The sequence below is a fragment of the Delphinus delphis genome, chromosome 18 (assembly GCF_949987515.2).
Source record: "Delphinus delphis chromosome 18, mDelDel1.2, whole genome shotgun sequence".
Classification (NCBI taxonomy): Eukaryota; Metazoa; Chordata; class Mammalia; order Artiodactyla; family Delphinidae; genus Delphinus; species Delphinus delphis.
In genome coordinates this window covers 8833648-8847680 of record NC_082700.1, presented here as the reverse complement: position 1 = coordinate 8847680, position 14033 = coordinate 8833648, and the positions used below count along the sequence as shown (strand labels likewise).

The 14033-nt window shown below is 38.3% G+C and overlaps 1 protein-coding gene across 4 annotated transcripts in view; it reads left to right on the top strand.

The window, feature by feature from the left end:
* The window catches only part of LOC132413788 (NEDD4-binding protein 2-like 2), a 66238-nt gene extending 52653 nt beyond the window's left edge, over positions 1-13585 (top strand). For 3 of the 4 annotated variants that reach the window (XM_059995996.1, XM_059995995.1, XM_059995994.1), the window contains 4 exons: positions 1104-2863; positions 5313-5398; positions 6738-6783; positions 9029-13585. In XM_059995996.1, the coding sequence (XP_059851979.1) occupies positions 1104-2863; positions 5313-5398; positions 6738-6761 (1870 nt within the window). In that variant the 3' untranslated portion in view covers positions 6762-6783; positions 9029-13585. The remainder of the gene's footprint in view (positions 1-1103; positions 2864-5312; positions 5399-6737; positions 6784-9028) is intronic. The other variant, XR_009516810.1, reaches the window with a different exon arrangement.
* Positions 13586-14033: the final 448 nt, after the last annotated feature.

The window sequence follows — 14033 nt, the reverse complement described above, 5'->3', positions numbered from 1 at the left end:
GCAGTTTTAATAAGTTCTTTTGTCCAATGCCCAGCCAATTGACCAACTTCTCTTTTCTGTTATCTCTTTCTGCTTCGGTGTTTGTTTAAGTGTTTATTTTCCTATTCCTCTACCCTGGATTTTTTTCCTCAGCTGTATCTATTGTCCTTCCTCTACTACATTTTACTATGTTTCCATCTGTACATTGTGGAAGAGAAGATAACTAAACCTTTATATCCGAAATTAGAAAATTTCCTAAATCCTCCTTTTTCTCTCAGGATCAAAGATTGCCTTCAATTAAGGGGCACCGTGAACTTCTAGTGTGCTTGATGAGAGCATTATTGCTCGTTTGGGTGGGATAACTTTTCACTGTGGAATTGTCCCTGGCATTGCAGGATGGTTAACACCCCTGGCCCCAGTACCAAGTGCCAGTAACACATTTCCAGTCATTGAGACCACCAGAAATGCCTTCACACATTTCCACACACCCCACAAAGTAGTGGTAGAGCCTCTGGTTTAGAACCACTGCTCACTAGGCAGTTGGAAGCATATCATCCCAATACTGAACTTGGCTGCTCATTATCAACTGTTCTTTACAGTTTGATGGAGCAACTTAATTGCCAAAGTTTTTACGTCTAGAGAAAATCTAGCTATTTGAGCCATTAAAGCGGTGCCATTTACACTATACCCGTCACTTTTCACTTTTCAAAATTCAAGATGTTGGGATAACCAAGTTGTTTATTGGTAATATATATATATATATAAAGTATCTTAGGGAAAATATTAGGCTTTCATAAAGCTATTGGTTTATGAAATGAGTATGTGAAAATGAGTTGTAAGTTTCTCAAAGTGTATTCACTTTTATCAGGTTGGCCAAAAAGTTCGTTTGGGTTTTTCTATGTTATGGAAAACCTGAAAACAAACTTTTTGGCCAACCCAATCATTTAGAGGATTAAAGCATATCTCTTTCAAAGGTGATTTTTAAAATATAGTTCAAAGTGGACACACACTTTAGAATCTCTTATACTAATGATTTGTATATCTGCACACTGAGTATAATATTTTAGTTTATAATGTTATATAAGTAATTAAGTTATGAATTTCTTAATTCTTTTATGTTTCAGAGAAAGAGATTTGAAGAAAACTGGGCACAGGTTCGGCAAAGCCAAGAAGAGAAACAGAAAAAGAAACAAAAAGCAGAACAGTCATAGTAAAATCATGGAGGAAAACTCATTTGAAACCTTAAGTTATCTTACACCAGAAGATCAGGACCCATCTCAGAATGAAGAGGAAGACTTAGAAGAGACCAAAAGAGAATCAGAGTATTCCTTAACGGGTGATCTGAGAAATGAAGTAGGAGATTTTGTGAATGTCCATAAAGATGAGAGACAGGAAAACATAAATTTTGAAAACAGTTTGCCACATGTTATGTCTGTAGTTGAGTTGGACAATACACCAAAGAATTTCCTCCCCAAGGAAGATGATGACTTGTTTCTAAATTTGTCATTGATGCCAAATGAAAGCTCTGTTGCTTATTCAACAGTGACTCAAAATCTCCCCTATGTAGCAAGTGATGACTGCCCTGGCACAAAGATAGAAAAGCATATAGAAAGTAGGGATATCATGGCATTACACATCCAAGACCGATTTGTTGAAACCCCACGCTCATTTATGCAGAAGAAAGAGATGGTAGATAAGAGTCTCCTGAATGAAACAAGTCTGTACCATCAATATGGATCCAGAACTTCAGATAAAGTTTTAAGAAAGGAACAAGGAGTAAATACATCTAAAAATAATTACTGGGCTTTTTTCTCAAATGATTTCTCTGATGAAGAATTACAGTTGGGCTCTGATAGACAACCCTATTTTGGTAGCTGGCCTGAGGGACCTAATAAGTTTATATGTGAACAGAGACCAAAGAGAGATAGATGGCAAAAACTGGCTCATCCTGACAACAGGAGACAATTGATTAAATTGATCTCTCCTTCTGAAGGAGCATCAGGACCAGGAAACAGTCCTGAAACATTGATAGAAGAGAAGCTATCAATAGAAAATGAAGGTTTGTCACCTCCAACTGAGAATATAGATTCAATCATAGAAACAGAGACAAATATCTTTGGAAGCCACTTCCTTAAGCTGGATAGCCTAAAGAATGCCTTACACTCAACAAAGAATAAAAAAAGGAGGCAGAAAAGGATTTTCAGTTTGGCACCAAACTTTAACTTACTGGGACAGAGTCATATCAATGTAAAAGAAATGGGGGAATGTGAATTGTTAACAGAAAGCCATGGAATAAAAATTATTTTGGAAGAAAAAAAAGATGTAATTTCAGAAATAAATAATGAAGAAGAGAATAAGCAAAACATTATGACCTTCAATCATCATCCATCATGGTTTTACTTTGACATTGTCAAAGATTCTCTTCTAAATGTTGGTGGACAATTTTATTCTCATTACCTGCTATTTAATAGACTAAGGCACTCTGTGTATTTTTACAAAAGCCCCATTCCTTCTCTTATGCTACAATATACATCTAGCTTTTGGAAGATATCTTTTACAAGCAAGAAACCGTTTTTGACTTCCAACTCTCAGAGGAGAGTAGATGATAAACTAAATGATGTAAGGTTCACTTCTTCAGAAATTTTAAGTAGCCCACCTGATACTTTGTACTCTTTTAGGGTCACTAATGATCTTCACTTTTTAAATGAAAGTTTTGGTGAAAAGCTAGAGACATGGGAAGAACCTAAACCATTACAGTTCTCACAAACAGAGGATAACCAAGATGTAACAAGCACTGACTACTATGATTCCCTTGAGCTACCATTATCACAAGAGTTTGCCTTTCAACTAGTAAAGCTTTTTGGATCTCCTGGAGTTCCAGTGGGTAAATTGAGTTTATTTGCTACAAATAAAAAGTCCAGTTTAACATATGTGAGTAATTTTTGCAGTGTTTCTACCTCATGTTAGTGATTTCATGCAGTTAATTGATGTTGTGATACTTTTCGGCGGTGGAAGTGGAGGACACGTAGCAAATGGTGCTCGGTGGAGTCATGCCCCATACCCCACCTCCACAGCCAGTCGTCTGAAATGTCTTTGAGCATGTTGAATACTTGGACTCTCAGTTTCAACAGACAGTGGGAAGAATGAAGAATGAGACAGGCAAACAGTGATTATGTAACAAATAGAGATGTACTGCTTTCTTTAAGAAAAATCTTTCTGCTTTCTGCATTTCCCTTGTTTGGCACATGGCCCTTTCCTTTCTCATTCACATTATAGCTCATAGATATGAGAATAGTAAAAGGGGGACAATGAAGATTAAGTGATGAAAAAAATATCTGAAATAAGTTGAATTTAATTTTTAAGAACTGAGAAGGGTACTGAAAAGAAGGTTAGGAAGGAGTCCGACTGGTTGACTTGAAAAGTTCCTTTGGGCTCTTAAGATTGTTGTTTTTGGAAGTGAAAAATCTACCTGTGAATTAAAAATGAAAATATGATTTTTTAATATTGTAAGTAAAATTCTAAGTAAATTTCTGCTAAATAGTATGCCTGTGCAAGATGCTAAATATCTTAAAGAGGAAATGAGGCACATATCCCAACTTTTCCTTATCTGTAAGTCAATTGCACGTGTTAATGACTTCATGCAATTGCATGTGTCCCCTTCCTTGGGGACAGAAGCTGTAAGAGCCAAGAAGTAAAGCTCCAGTCCCTGCATCCTGTATCTTCATGATATTCTTTTTCTTCTGTACTTACCAGGGAGACTGGGGTTCTCTAACAGCTTGATTTCCAGTGTTTTTTACTTTGCTCCTAAACTTCTGCTGTTCTGGACAAGCTTGGTCCACTCAGCTCAGACCCAAGATTAGCTAAGTCTCAGAGTCAGAGGAGTCACAACTATCAACCTGTTCTGGCATCATGTTTATCATTTTTGCAAACTTTGTGAATAATCACATCGTAACTGCTGCAATTTTCTGTCCTCCTAGATGCACCAAAGAAACATACCAATTTAAAAAATTAAACTGTATTTGCTTTGGAGAATTTAAAAAGATAATGGAAGTCATTTTAAGCCGGGAATATTAGTCCAAAGTCCATATTCTGAAGTCATATGCAAAATTCTTTGTGGCATTTTGTGCCATTTTTCTGGGAGAAAGTCCATAGATTTTAACAGCTTCTCAGGGATGTCCATGACCCCAAAATATTAACAATCACTGCCTTAGATTGGCACCAGAAAGCATGAAGGCACTAGTGGGAAAAGATTCTAAACCTCCTCCTTTGAATGCACAATACTATCATAATCAACAATAATGATCCAGCATCCATTAATTAAGCTTTGGAAAGCTTTTTAGAGGAAATAGACCTCATTCATCAAGTAGCTTACCTTCTAAATGGGGAGACAAGACTAACACAAAACAAAATTATTGCACATAGAAAATATAAATGAGAAGCTTATGAATATTTTATGAGTGAGGTTAGCTGTGCTAAAGGGATTGTTGAAGAGAATATGGGGTTATGGTTTTGTCTGGGATGGCTCCAAATGGAAGTGAATTATAAGCAGTGCTTATACAAATATGACTTAAAAGAAAAACAGGGAAAGAATTTTACATTTGGAAATGGTGTATGCTTAAAAAAGGAAAGGAGAAAACTGGAAGTGGAGGCTGTAAACTAATTCGTTTACCTAGGTTGGACATGCAAAGCTCTGGTGTATCTATGACCTTGTAAATAAAACAGGGAACTCAAATGAATTCTATTATTAGGAGCTCTGCAGGCACAGTGGGATTATATAGTAGAGTCATACATAGGCCTGAAGAAACCAAACTACCCATGTTGCTGGGGATATGCGAGTATAGGAAAAATATTTTCCGTGGTTTGGTATGGCTGATAGGTATAAATCAATGTCTGGACTTGCTTATGAGCATCATAATTGTAAAGATTTTTTCCCCCAGACACTCTTACGTGGAAGGAGCAATTTGCAAGAAAACTAAACTTGCTGTACTTGCAGTGTTTTATACATGTCACAGGAAAGGATGTCTACCTAAATTTTATGCCCTGTGACAGTACCACGTGAAGCTACTGATGTGTATATATTTGTACTTACATGAGAATATGAACTATGATACGTATCACTTTACATAAGCATTTTTATTGAGTCTGGATAGTGTTTACTAACAGAGATCTGAGAGAGACTAACTCCTGCTTTAGCTATCACTGAAATATCTTCAAAACCAGGCTTTTATCATTATGGTGGTCTAGATATCATGTTTGTATGTCTTCATATTTAGGGTAAAAATATGTGTGACATTAGAGATGAAATTTGTTCTTTTTTTTTTTTTTTTTTACAGAATCTTTGTTGCCCGACGACTGTGTGGTTCCTCTTGACTGGAAGACACTGAAGATGATCTGTTTGCAGTGGAAGACGTCAGTAGAGGTATATTTTTATGGCTTTCAAAGCAGACCTTCTCTAACTGGTTTCTTTTTTTATTGATTTTTAAATTTTTAATACAATTTTTAAAGGTTACTTTCCATTTACAGTTATTATAAAATATTGGTTATATTCCCTGTGTTGTACAATACATTCTTAAGCCTAGCTTATACCCAATAGTTTGTACCTCCCACTTACCCACCCCTATATTGCCCCCGCCTCCCATAATCACTAGTTTGTTCCCTATATCTGAGTCTGCTTCTTTTTTGTTTTATTCACTAGTTTGTTATATTTTTAGATTTCACATATGCAATATCATATAATGTTTGTCTTTCTCTGTCTGACTTATTTCACTTAGCATAATGCCCTCTAACTAGTTTCTTAAAAAAAAAGAAAAAAGAAAACCTGTTCCATCAAATGTAACATGAAGAGCTACATCCATTGTATTAAATTAGAGAAAGAATGTATGTGGATGGGTGGATAATCTATGCATGTTTCTTTCAGTTAGTCCCAAACAGAAAGTTGCATTTAATTCCCTAACTTTGTTGTAGTGTAGGCTGGTATAAGGGCCAACTGTGGGTGACTGAGGTCCCCGTTTTAGGAGAGTCATTTATTCTTCTTTACATCTTTTTCTCCTGTCCAGCCCTCAATCTTATCTTGTTATAATAAAGTAACAGCTACAAATTAGATTCATATTTACGTGACTTGGAAGCACCTCATTATTGGTATGTTCTGGTGGTCCATGATGGTTCTGACAGGCTGTTAATTTTCCAGGTAGCTGGAGGAGGACTGGTTGGGAAGGTTAGAAAGGTAACAGAAACTCTGGAAAATCCAGTACTCTGTGTAATGTAATGAGGAGAGGGTGGCTGGTATTCTGTTTACATTAGTTGATAGTGACTTATATGTGCCCAAAGGCAATGCCAGAGGTACATTTTGAAATAAATAGTAAAATCAAGGTTTAGTGAAACATAGAATTATATAGTTCAGGATAGTAGGTATTTCTTAACTGTTCATATAAACACAGCTGTGGGAAAAGTAGATTTGTTTGTGTGCTCAGGTAGTAAAACCAAATACATTTTTCTACATATTTCTCCTCATTCCCATGGAGACCTTTTCCTACCTAAACATACACACACACACACACACACACACACACACACACACGCATACACACACGCACACACACACGCACACAGCAATAATTTAAATGTTTAAACTGACATTTATGTTTATTATGTTTTTTCTCATTTGGAGAGTGTCCCTATGGGAGTTAAATGATGGTGCAAACCTAATCCCAATGGCAAATATTAATCATTATTATATGTATTTTAATTATGATTTCTAGAAAAGACAGAAGAAGATTGGTTAAAAAAATGAGGATTCTTTGAACTGTAAGTACAACTTATTCCAGAGACCTCTATATGATCAGGAGGAAATGGATGTTGACATTATTTGGTTGTAATAGTTCATATGTACTACAATTGAAGAGTAAATATAAAAAATGTAGTCTGTTACCATAGCAACTCTGTGTGCTATTGCACATGTGATGTTTTTATTTCCTTTAAATGTAGATCTTTTTATGAAATACAACAAAGCTTAGATTGTTGCTGCCAAATTTATTTTCCAACTTTATTAGTTAGAATATATTTTAGAGCATTCTGTCAACACACAGTTTATGAGGGATTTCCACCCCCTCACCCCTCACCTCCACCCAGATTGATAATGTGGTGATGGCTGGGAATTAGGGATATAGGTTATATTTAAATATTAAAAGATTCTCTAGGAAAAGAGGTAAAACATGTAGACAAACTCATGTTTTAAACTTGACATCAAGTGACATTAAAATAAACACATGGCACTTTTTTTCCAAATGCCTAAATTATGAAATAAACACAGCTGCTATGATTTCATTATGTATCTGTCTGCATTTGATAAGAATTGAATGTACTCTGCATTTACCATATGTTTTCTCTTTTCATTGTTTCCATTTCTCAGCTAACTAGAAATACACATATACCCAGTAAAAATGTTTTTGTTTGTTTTAAACATGCTTCTGCTGAAAGAAGAAGGGGAAGGACTAAAGATCTGGGAGAAGAGTTTAGAGATTTGGAAAATGTGGGATAAATATAGGAGGGGAAGAGATAAGAGGCTATGAGGAATTCCAGAGAAAGGAGGTGAAGAAATTCATTCATTTGTTCAACAAATGTTTATCGAGTTGCCTCAGTTCAGACATTGTTCTACACACTGAGGATATAGCAGTGAAAACATTCCCGGCCTCATGGAGTTTATGTGAGGCTTCCCCTCAGTGTGACACCAGTATAAGCAGCATGCAACAAGCATGGGTATATTTGGCAGTAGCTAATTTCAGAGTGTTTTCTATCTGCTAATTTTGTGTCAAGGACACTTTATGGACCATACTTTTTTGATTTTTATGTTCATCTTCTACATTCATGCTAAACGAAATGCCCTCTGAACCTCACAGAGCAGTCATCCCTAATTATTTGTCCTCTCTTTTTGGGGAATTTTATGAGTGCTGTAGCCATGTACAGGTTTTTTATAATTGTAATATAGAATGGGCCTCTTAGTTTTGTGTTTGGCATAATTAATGATCAGTGGGCGTCACGGGGTAAACAGAAATTTAGAAAGAAGGAAATAGCAGGAGAATGTGGTTGGCTCTGGGAGCCTCAAATCCCTGCCTATTTCAAAATCCTCTTCTTGCTGGTGGCCAGGGTGTTTATATTGCCTCACTTCTTTAAGGACGTAGGGCAGAGTGCTAGAAAGAGGATGCGTTTGCATCTTGAAGCTACTGCTGACTGGCTATGTGACCTTAAACAAATTACCCTCTCAGAGCCTCAATTTCTTCACCTGTAAAAAAATTACATTCATAATACCAATCTGTCATGGGGATAATAAATGAGGATTAAATGAAATAACTTGTGCAAAGTTCTTACCATAGTGCCTGAAAAATACTAGGCTCTTAGTTAGGGTTAATTCCCTTCCCCTGAGTACCTTAGTTGGTTACAGCTTTGTCTTTGAAATGCCCCTGGCAGAATAGAAATTGTGTTATCTAGGACAGGGGTCCCCAACCCCTGGGCCTTGGACTGGTTCAGGTCTGAGGCCTGTTAGAAACTGGGCCGCACAGCAGGAGATGAGTGGCGGACGAGTGAGTGAAGCTTCTTCTGCACTCCCCATCACTCACATTACCACCTGAACCATCATATATCTCCCCCACCCCGCCACCATCCGTGTAAAAATTGTCTTCCACGAAACTGGTCCCTGGTGCCAAAAAGGTTGGGGACCACTGATCTAGGAGAGCAACATATTGACTCAATAAACTTGTTAACACATTTGCATGAGTTAAATGTATTTATTATTAACTTTATAATGTAAATAGCTGGGTCATCAGGAAATGGGACATAGACCAGGATTTGATTTAGAGACAGAAAGTTGGGCATAATCAGGAGGACAGGCTCTTGAATGAGGCAGGACCAGGCAGGGTGCGGGGCTGTGGGGACAGCGTGAAGTTCTAGATATGAGGGGGTGGCATAAATAGGTCAGGAGTTTGGGAAACTGACAGCAAACTCCATTCATGTCACCATTTTGTCTGGACTTGTCTGGGCTTGTGTTTGTTTGTAGTTGAAGTCTCCGTCTTCCTGGTACTGTTGAAGATCCTCATCATCAAGAAAGAGTGCTAAGTGCCAAACTGAAGGATAATTTAGAGTGATATACTCAGTGGATACCGAAATTGGTTTGAATAATCTGTTCAACTATTCTTAATCAGTTTCCTGATTACTAATAAAAAACTCAACGAAAGAGGTAACAACTTGAACATTTTATTATCTAATTTTGAAGATACTCACCCTACTTTATTTCATGAAGAAAATAAGGCACAGAAAACTTGAGTAGCTTATTTTTAAAATTGCATCAGAATAGAAGGATAGGCCCTATATCCAAGTATGGGTCCATGATTCCATTTCTAGAATTCTGAAATCCAAAAGCCTCTGAAAACCAAAAGTTGTTTTTATTTTGTTTTGTTTCTTAAATGTTTGGCATGAAAACTAAGTTGGCAGCAAGACTTGACCCAAACAGACAGGTTAATTTTACTCCTTATTTATCCCACTTAGCGTGACTCTTCAGACATTTTACTGCAGAAATATTAATGTGTTAAATTACCAGGGGTGCCCTAGACCCCACTTAGAACTTCCTAAATTCTGAAACATATCTGACCTCAAGGATTTTGGTTAGAGATTGTGGGACTTGCACTATACTACAATAATAATTATCTTTATTATTACTATTATTTTAGTTTAATCGTACTTAACAAACTTCAAATACAAAAATTCGTATTTGAAAAATATAAATTAAGGGGTGATTTCTCATTATTCAACATGTAGGCATTTATGTAATCTCTCTGTTTTCAGAAAGGGAGTGTTGCCTGCCGTATCTTGCCTCTTACTCCTCCTCATCCTGTTTTATCTTCTCCAGAGAATAAACCTCCAGGCTTCTGCAGGGGGTGGGCAGCTGCCTGACTGTGTGGACATTTGTTTCTTAAACAGACTTTCAACTGACCTTCCTGTTTAGAGTCCCACGTCCAGCCCTAAATCTTCCAATTCCTGAAATTTTAGGGGTTATGCAGAGTAAATAGTATTGTTTCTTGGCTTTCTGTAATTCAAGTTTTATTTTTAATTTTTTTTCCAAATTAATTAACACTGGGCATTTAGCGTTCCAGTTTTTGAAATTTTGTTGCTGTGATCTTCTCTCTTTTCTTACAGTTTATACTTGAAGATAATAATGATTACCCACCCCGCCAAAAAACCTTTACATTTTCGTGGTTTTGGGGTTTCAGTGAGGGAGTGGAAGTTAAGTATTTGAGTTCTGTCTGCTAAATCAGGAACTGAGCACTTTATTTAAAATAGCTCAATGTTTTTCCTGTGTTCATTTTGTACAGTTTCAGTTTATCTTTCTACTAGACTGTCAGTCTCTTACAGACAGAGACCAAGGTCTTCAGTGTTTGGTTGAACTCCCTAAGGTCTTGCTCTCTGTGCAGGCTCCTAGAGCCGTTGTGAAACTGGACTTACCTTTGGCCTGGGATGGGATGATTTCAGGGAAGAGCTGATCAGGATTAGGGTTGAAGCAGAGGAGACTCTGGCATCTGGGAAATGTTTGGTTTCTTAAGAGACTTCGACAGCAACAATTATGGATTTCTAATGAATACATTAGAGTCCACACCACCATGGCTGTAAGTAAGGGTAACATCATAAATATTTAACAATGAGTATGGCAGGGCTGGTGACCAGTTCTGAGACTCCTTTGTACTGTATTGATGCATACCAGCTAACTACCCACCTAGGCTTCTACTTAGGTTCCAGGAAGCCCCCAGCTTTCTCCAGCTCCTGCCTTTATTACCTTGCCCTAATTTCCAGAATGGAGCTTTAGAAAAATGGGTTGGGGCTACTTTCCCCACCTCCCAGGCTTCCTCCTCAAAACTTATACTCCTCAAGTGTCCCTGTGAACAGTGGCAAATACTAGGTGCTGTGGAAATAGAATTATGGTCATCGCCTTTGGGGAGGAGTGTGATGCCAAATAGAGAGAGGGAAGGAATATAGGAGGCAGAGGCAGTGTGAGGTTAGAATGAGCAAAATCAGTCTTATCCAGAGGACATTTCTGCATTAGCAGACTTATCCTAGGCCACCAGAGTCCTGAGCATTTCCCCTGTCAATTCAGGCAAGCAGACATACTCTGCATGACTGCTCTCCCCTTGTCCCCCTTCCCCTAACCTCTTCGAGCTTCCTGCATCCTCCATCGAGCTTCTAGGGGAAGGATAAGGGAAGAGCCAGGAGGGAGCAGTTTTAAGTATAGAGGCACTACCTCTGAATGGCCAAATAGTGTAGACTGTGGTGGAAGGTGAGAGCTCGAGGTGCTGTAGCAATGAGGGTCCACCATAGAAACAGCTAAGCAGGCACAGAGGGATGCTTTCCTGTCCTTTCCATTCATGTCACTTATGTAACAAGGTGAATAAGTATGTATATAAGGCATTTTTTTGAGTAAAAAATCAGATAAAAGCTTTTGGTAGATGAAGAAAGGACATAGGATTAGAGAAAATTGGGAAGCTACTACCTTTATATTTTAAATGGTTCTACTATGTTACAGGGTCTTTGGTTAGGCTGCTTTGGAAACTTCGTCTTGGTTTCTGACTTCTGCCATCTTGGCATCTGCAGGAGAGGAACCCAGGGCTGACTTACAATTAAGCATTCCAAATTGTGGGGTATTTGGAACTGTAGGTTCGAGGGTTAAATTCCTGGTTTCCAGTGGCTCTTCCTGTGCACCCTCTTATTTTTCCACATCTTGTTAAACAGTAATAATTAGAGAAACATTTGAATGTTTCTTCATTTGCCAGAAATTACTCCTAAGATTATTTCTTTATGTCTATCATGGTAATGGTTTGTAGTGCAGCAACGTGAAATTGTGCTGGTCATCACCTTCTAGAGAAATGGAACAGAACCTTAGAGCTGAAAAGCTGGTTGGGTGAACTGAGGGCATGAAGGAGTGTTGTCACAGGGATCCTCTGACTCGGGGGTAGCCTTCCTCTCTGGAGGCTGCCACCTATATAGGGCCAGTAAGGATCTGAACGTAGATACTATCTGGGAGCAGGGTGGTTCTCAGATCTGCCAATAAGGTCACTGACTGTTTACATTAGTCCTTAGCTGACGTTATCACTATCTTTTTTCAGTGTTAATCTTTAGTAAATCCCAAGCTCAGACACATCTACTGAGAAAGCAGTTTGGGTCCATATACAACTATTGAGCATCTCTGAATGTCAGATGCTGTGTTAGCTCTTGGGGTGACAGGGGCAACACTGTTCTTGCCTTTGAACTTACAGTCTAGTGGGAGGAAACAGATACAGAAACAGATAGCTTTAAACAGTGTGGTTCTGAGGAATAAATTGGGGAAAACAGCTTGTTGACTAGTTAAATCTGGGAGCTAAGAGAAAGGAGAAGTGTCTGGGGTCACCTTCAGATACTGCCAACCATTTTCTCCTCCTTGAACTCTCCCTCCCTGGGGTTCCACACACTATCTTACAGTTCTGTCTCTCATACTCTCCTTCAATAGATCCACTTCAAAGACTGTCTTTAAATGCTGTCCCCGAGCCCCCTCTTCAGCCGTCTGCTCTTTTCTCTATCTTCTTCTCACAGAGGAAGGATTTCCAAAGCTCTGTCTCCATCTCAGACCTCTCTTCTAACAGCACATTCACATTTTCCAGCATCTACTTCATCGCTTCAGCTGCCACAGGCACTGCAGACTCAGTGTGCCAAAACTTCTAGCCCCCAAAGCTGTGTGTCTTCCTGCTGCCCTCTCCCACACTGCCTGGGACACCCTCTATAGAAGGAAATAGAAATGGACAGAAGTCTCATGCAGCACTGTCCAACAGAAATATGTCAGCCACATATGTACTTTAGACTTATCTACTAGCCAAGTTAAAAAAAAAAGAAACATGAAATTAGTTTTAATAATATATTAACCCAATACACAGCATGTTATCACTTCAACACATAATCAATATAAAAATTATTGAGATATTTTACATTCTTTTTTTCATACTGAAGCTTTGAAATTCAGTGTACTTTAATCTCAGTTTGGACCAGCTGTTGTTTGGGCCAGTACTTCAAGTGCTTAATAGCCACATGTGGTTATTGGCTCCTATGTTAGAGCGTGCAAGTCTAGAATGAAAAAGGTAGTTTTGCGGCTGGGTAAAAACGGTCTTGTAAGAAGTATTGTAGATACATGGAAGTATGATAGGATACATACATTATAAGCATCACTATTTTTATGATTCATGTATATTCTCCATTCCTTATGGTTTCCCTCTAATATTTAGAGAAGCTTTTGAAATTTCAGTGTTTCTCAGAAGTGCTAAGAATTCTTCCTCCAATGCTGGGAAGGGATTTTCAAGAGAGTAGCTCATCTCCCTCCGCTCCCCCCTCCACAGAACCCCAAGAGGAAGGCGAAATTGTCAGCACAGAGCCCCCCCACCCCCCACCCCCGCACTTGGATAGTCCCTTCCACTGAAGCTTATTGTGCAATCTCTGGGTTTTGTTTTAGAAGGAAATTGCTTTTCTTCACAATTCCTTTTCAAAATTTTCATACCTTAGCTGCCAGAAACAAAATGTATTTACTTTACAATGGTTATTACAGCCAAAGCCACCATATATCCCGGATTGTTCAAGGATGGTGTTAATTTTTAATACTGTCTCTTTCAGTCCATGCATCTTGAATTTTAGTTCAGAAAATAGGATCTCTCTTTCACACTCCTGAGTGTGAAACAGTGGAGAGTACTGTGGTGATCAACCAACTGGCGCTCACCAGTTCCTGGAACTTAGAACTTAATTCTGGATGCTTTTCTGTTGTTTCAGTAGACTGCTCCTTTCCCTGCTCCTGCTCCTAGGGAGGCCATCCCTTTCCTGTGGTAACAGGTCATGAACCTGGGCAGTAGCCCGTCCTTCTCAGGAGGCCTAGTTTATACTACTGTTCATAAATCAATCTGAGTTTTAAGAGGTGCTTTGTTTTTGAAGAAGAAGAGATTTCTAAAGTTATGTAGAGGCAACAAAGCTTTCTAAGAATATTTTTGGCAGGCTGATACAGA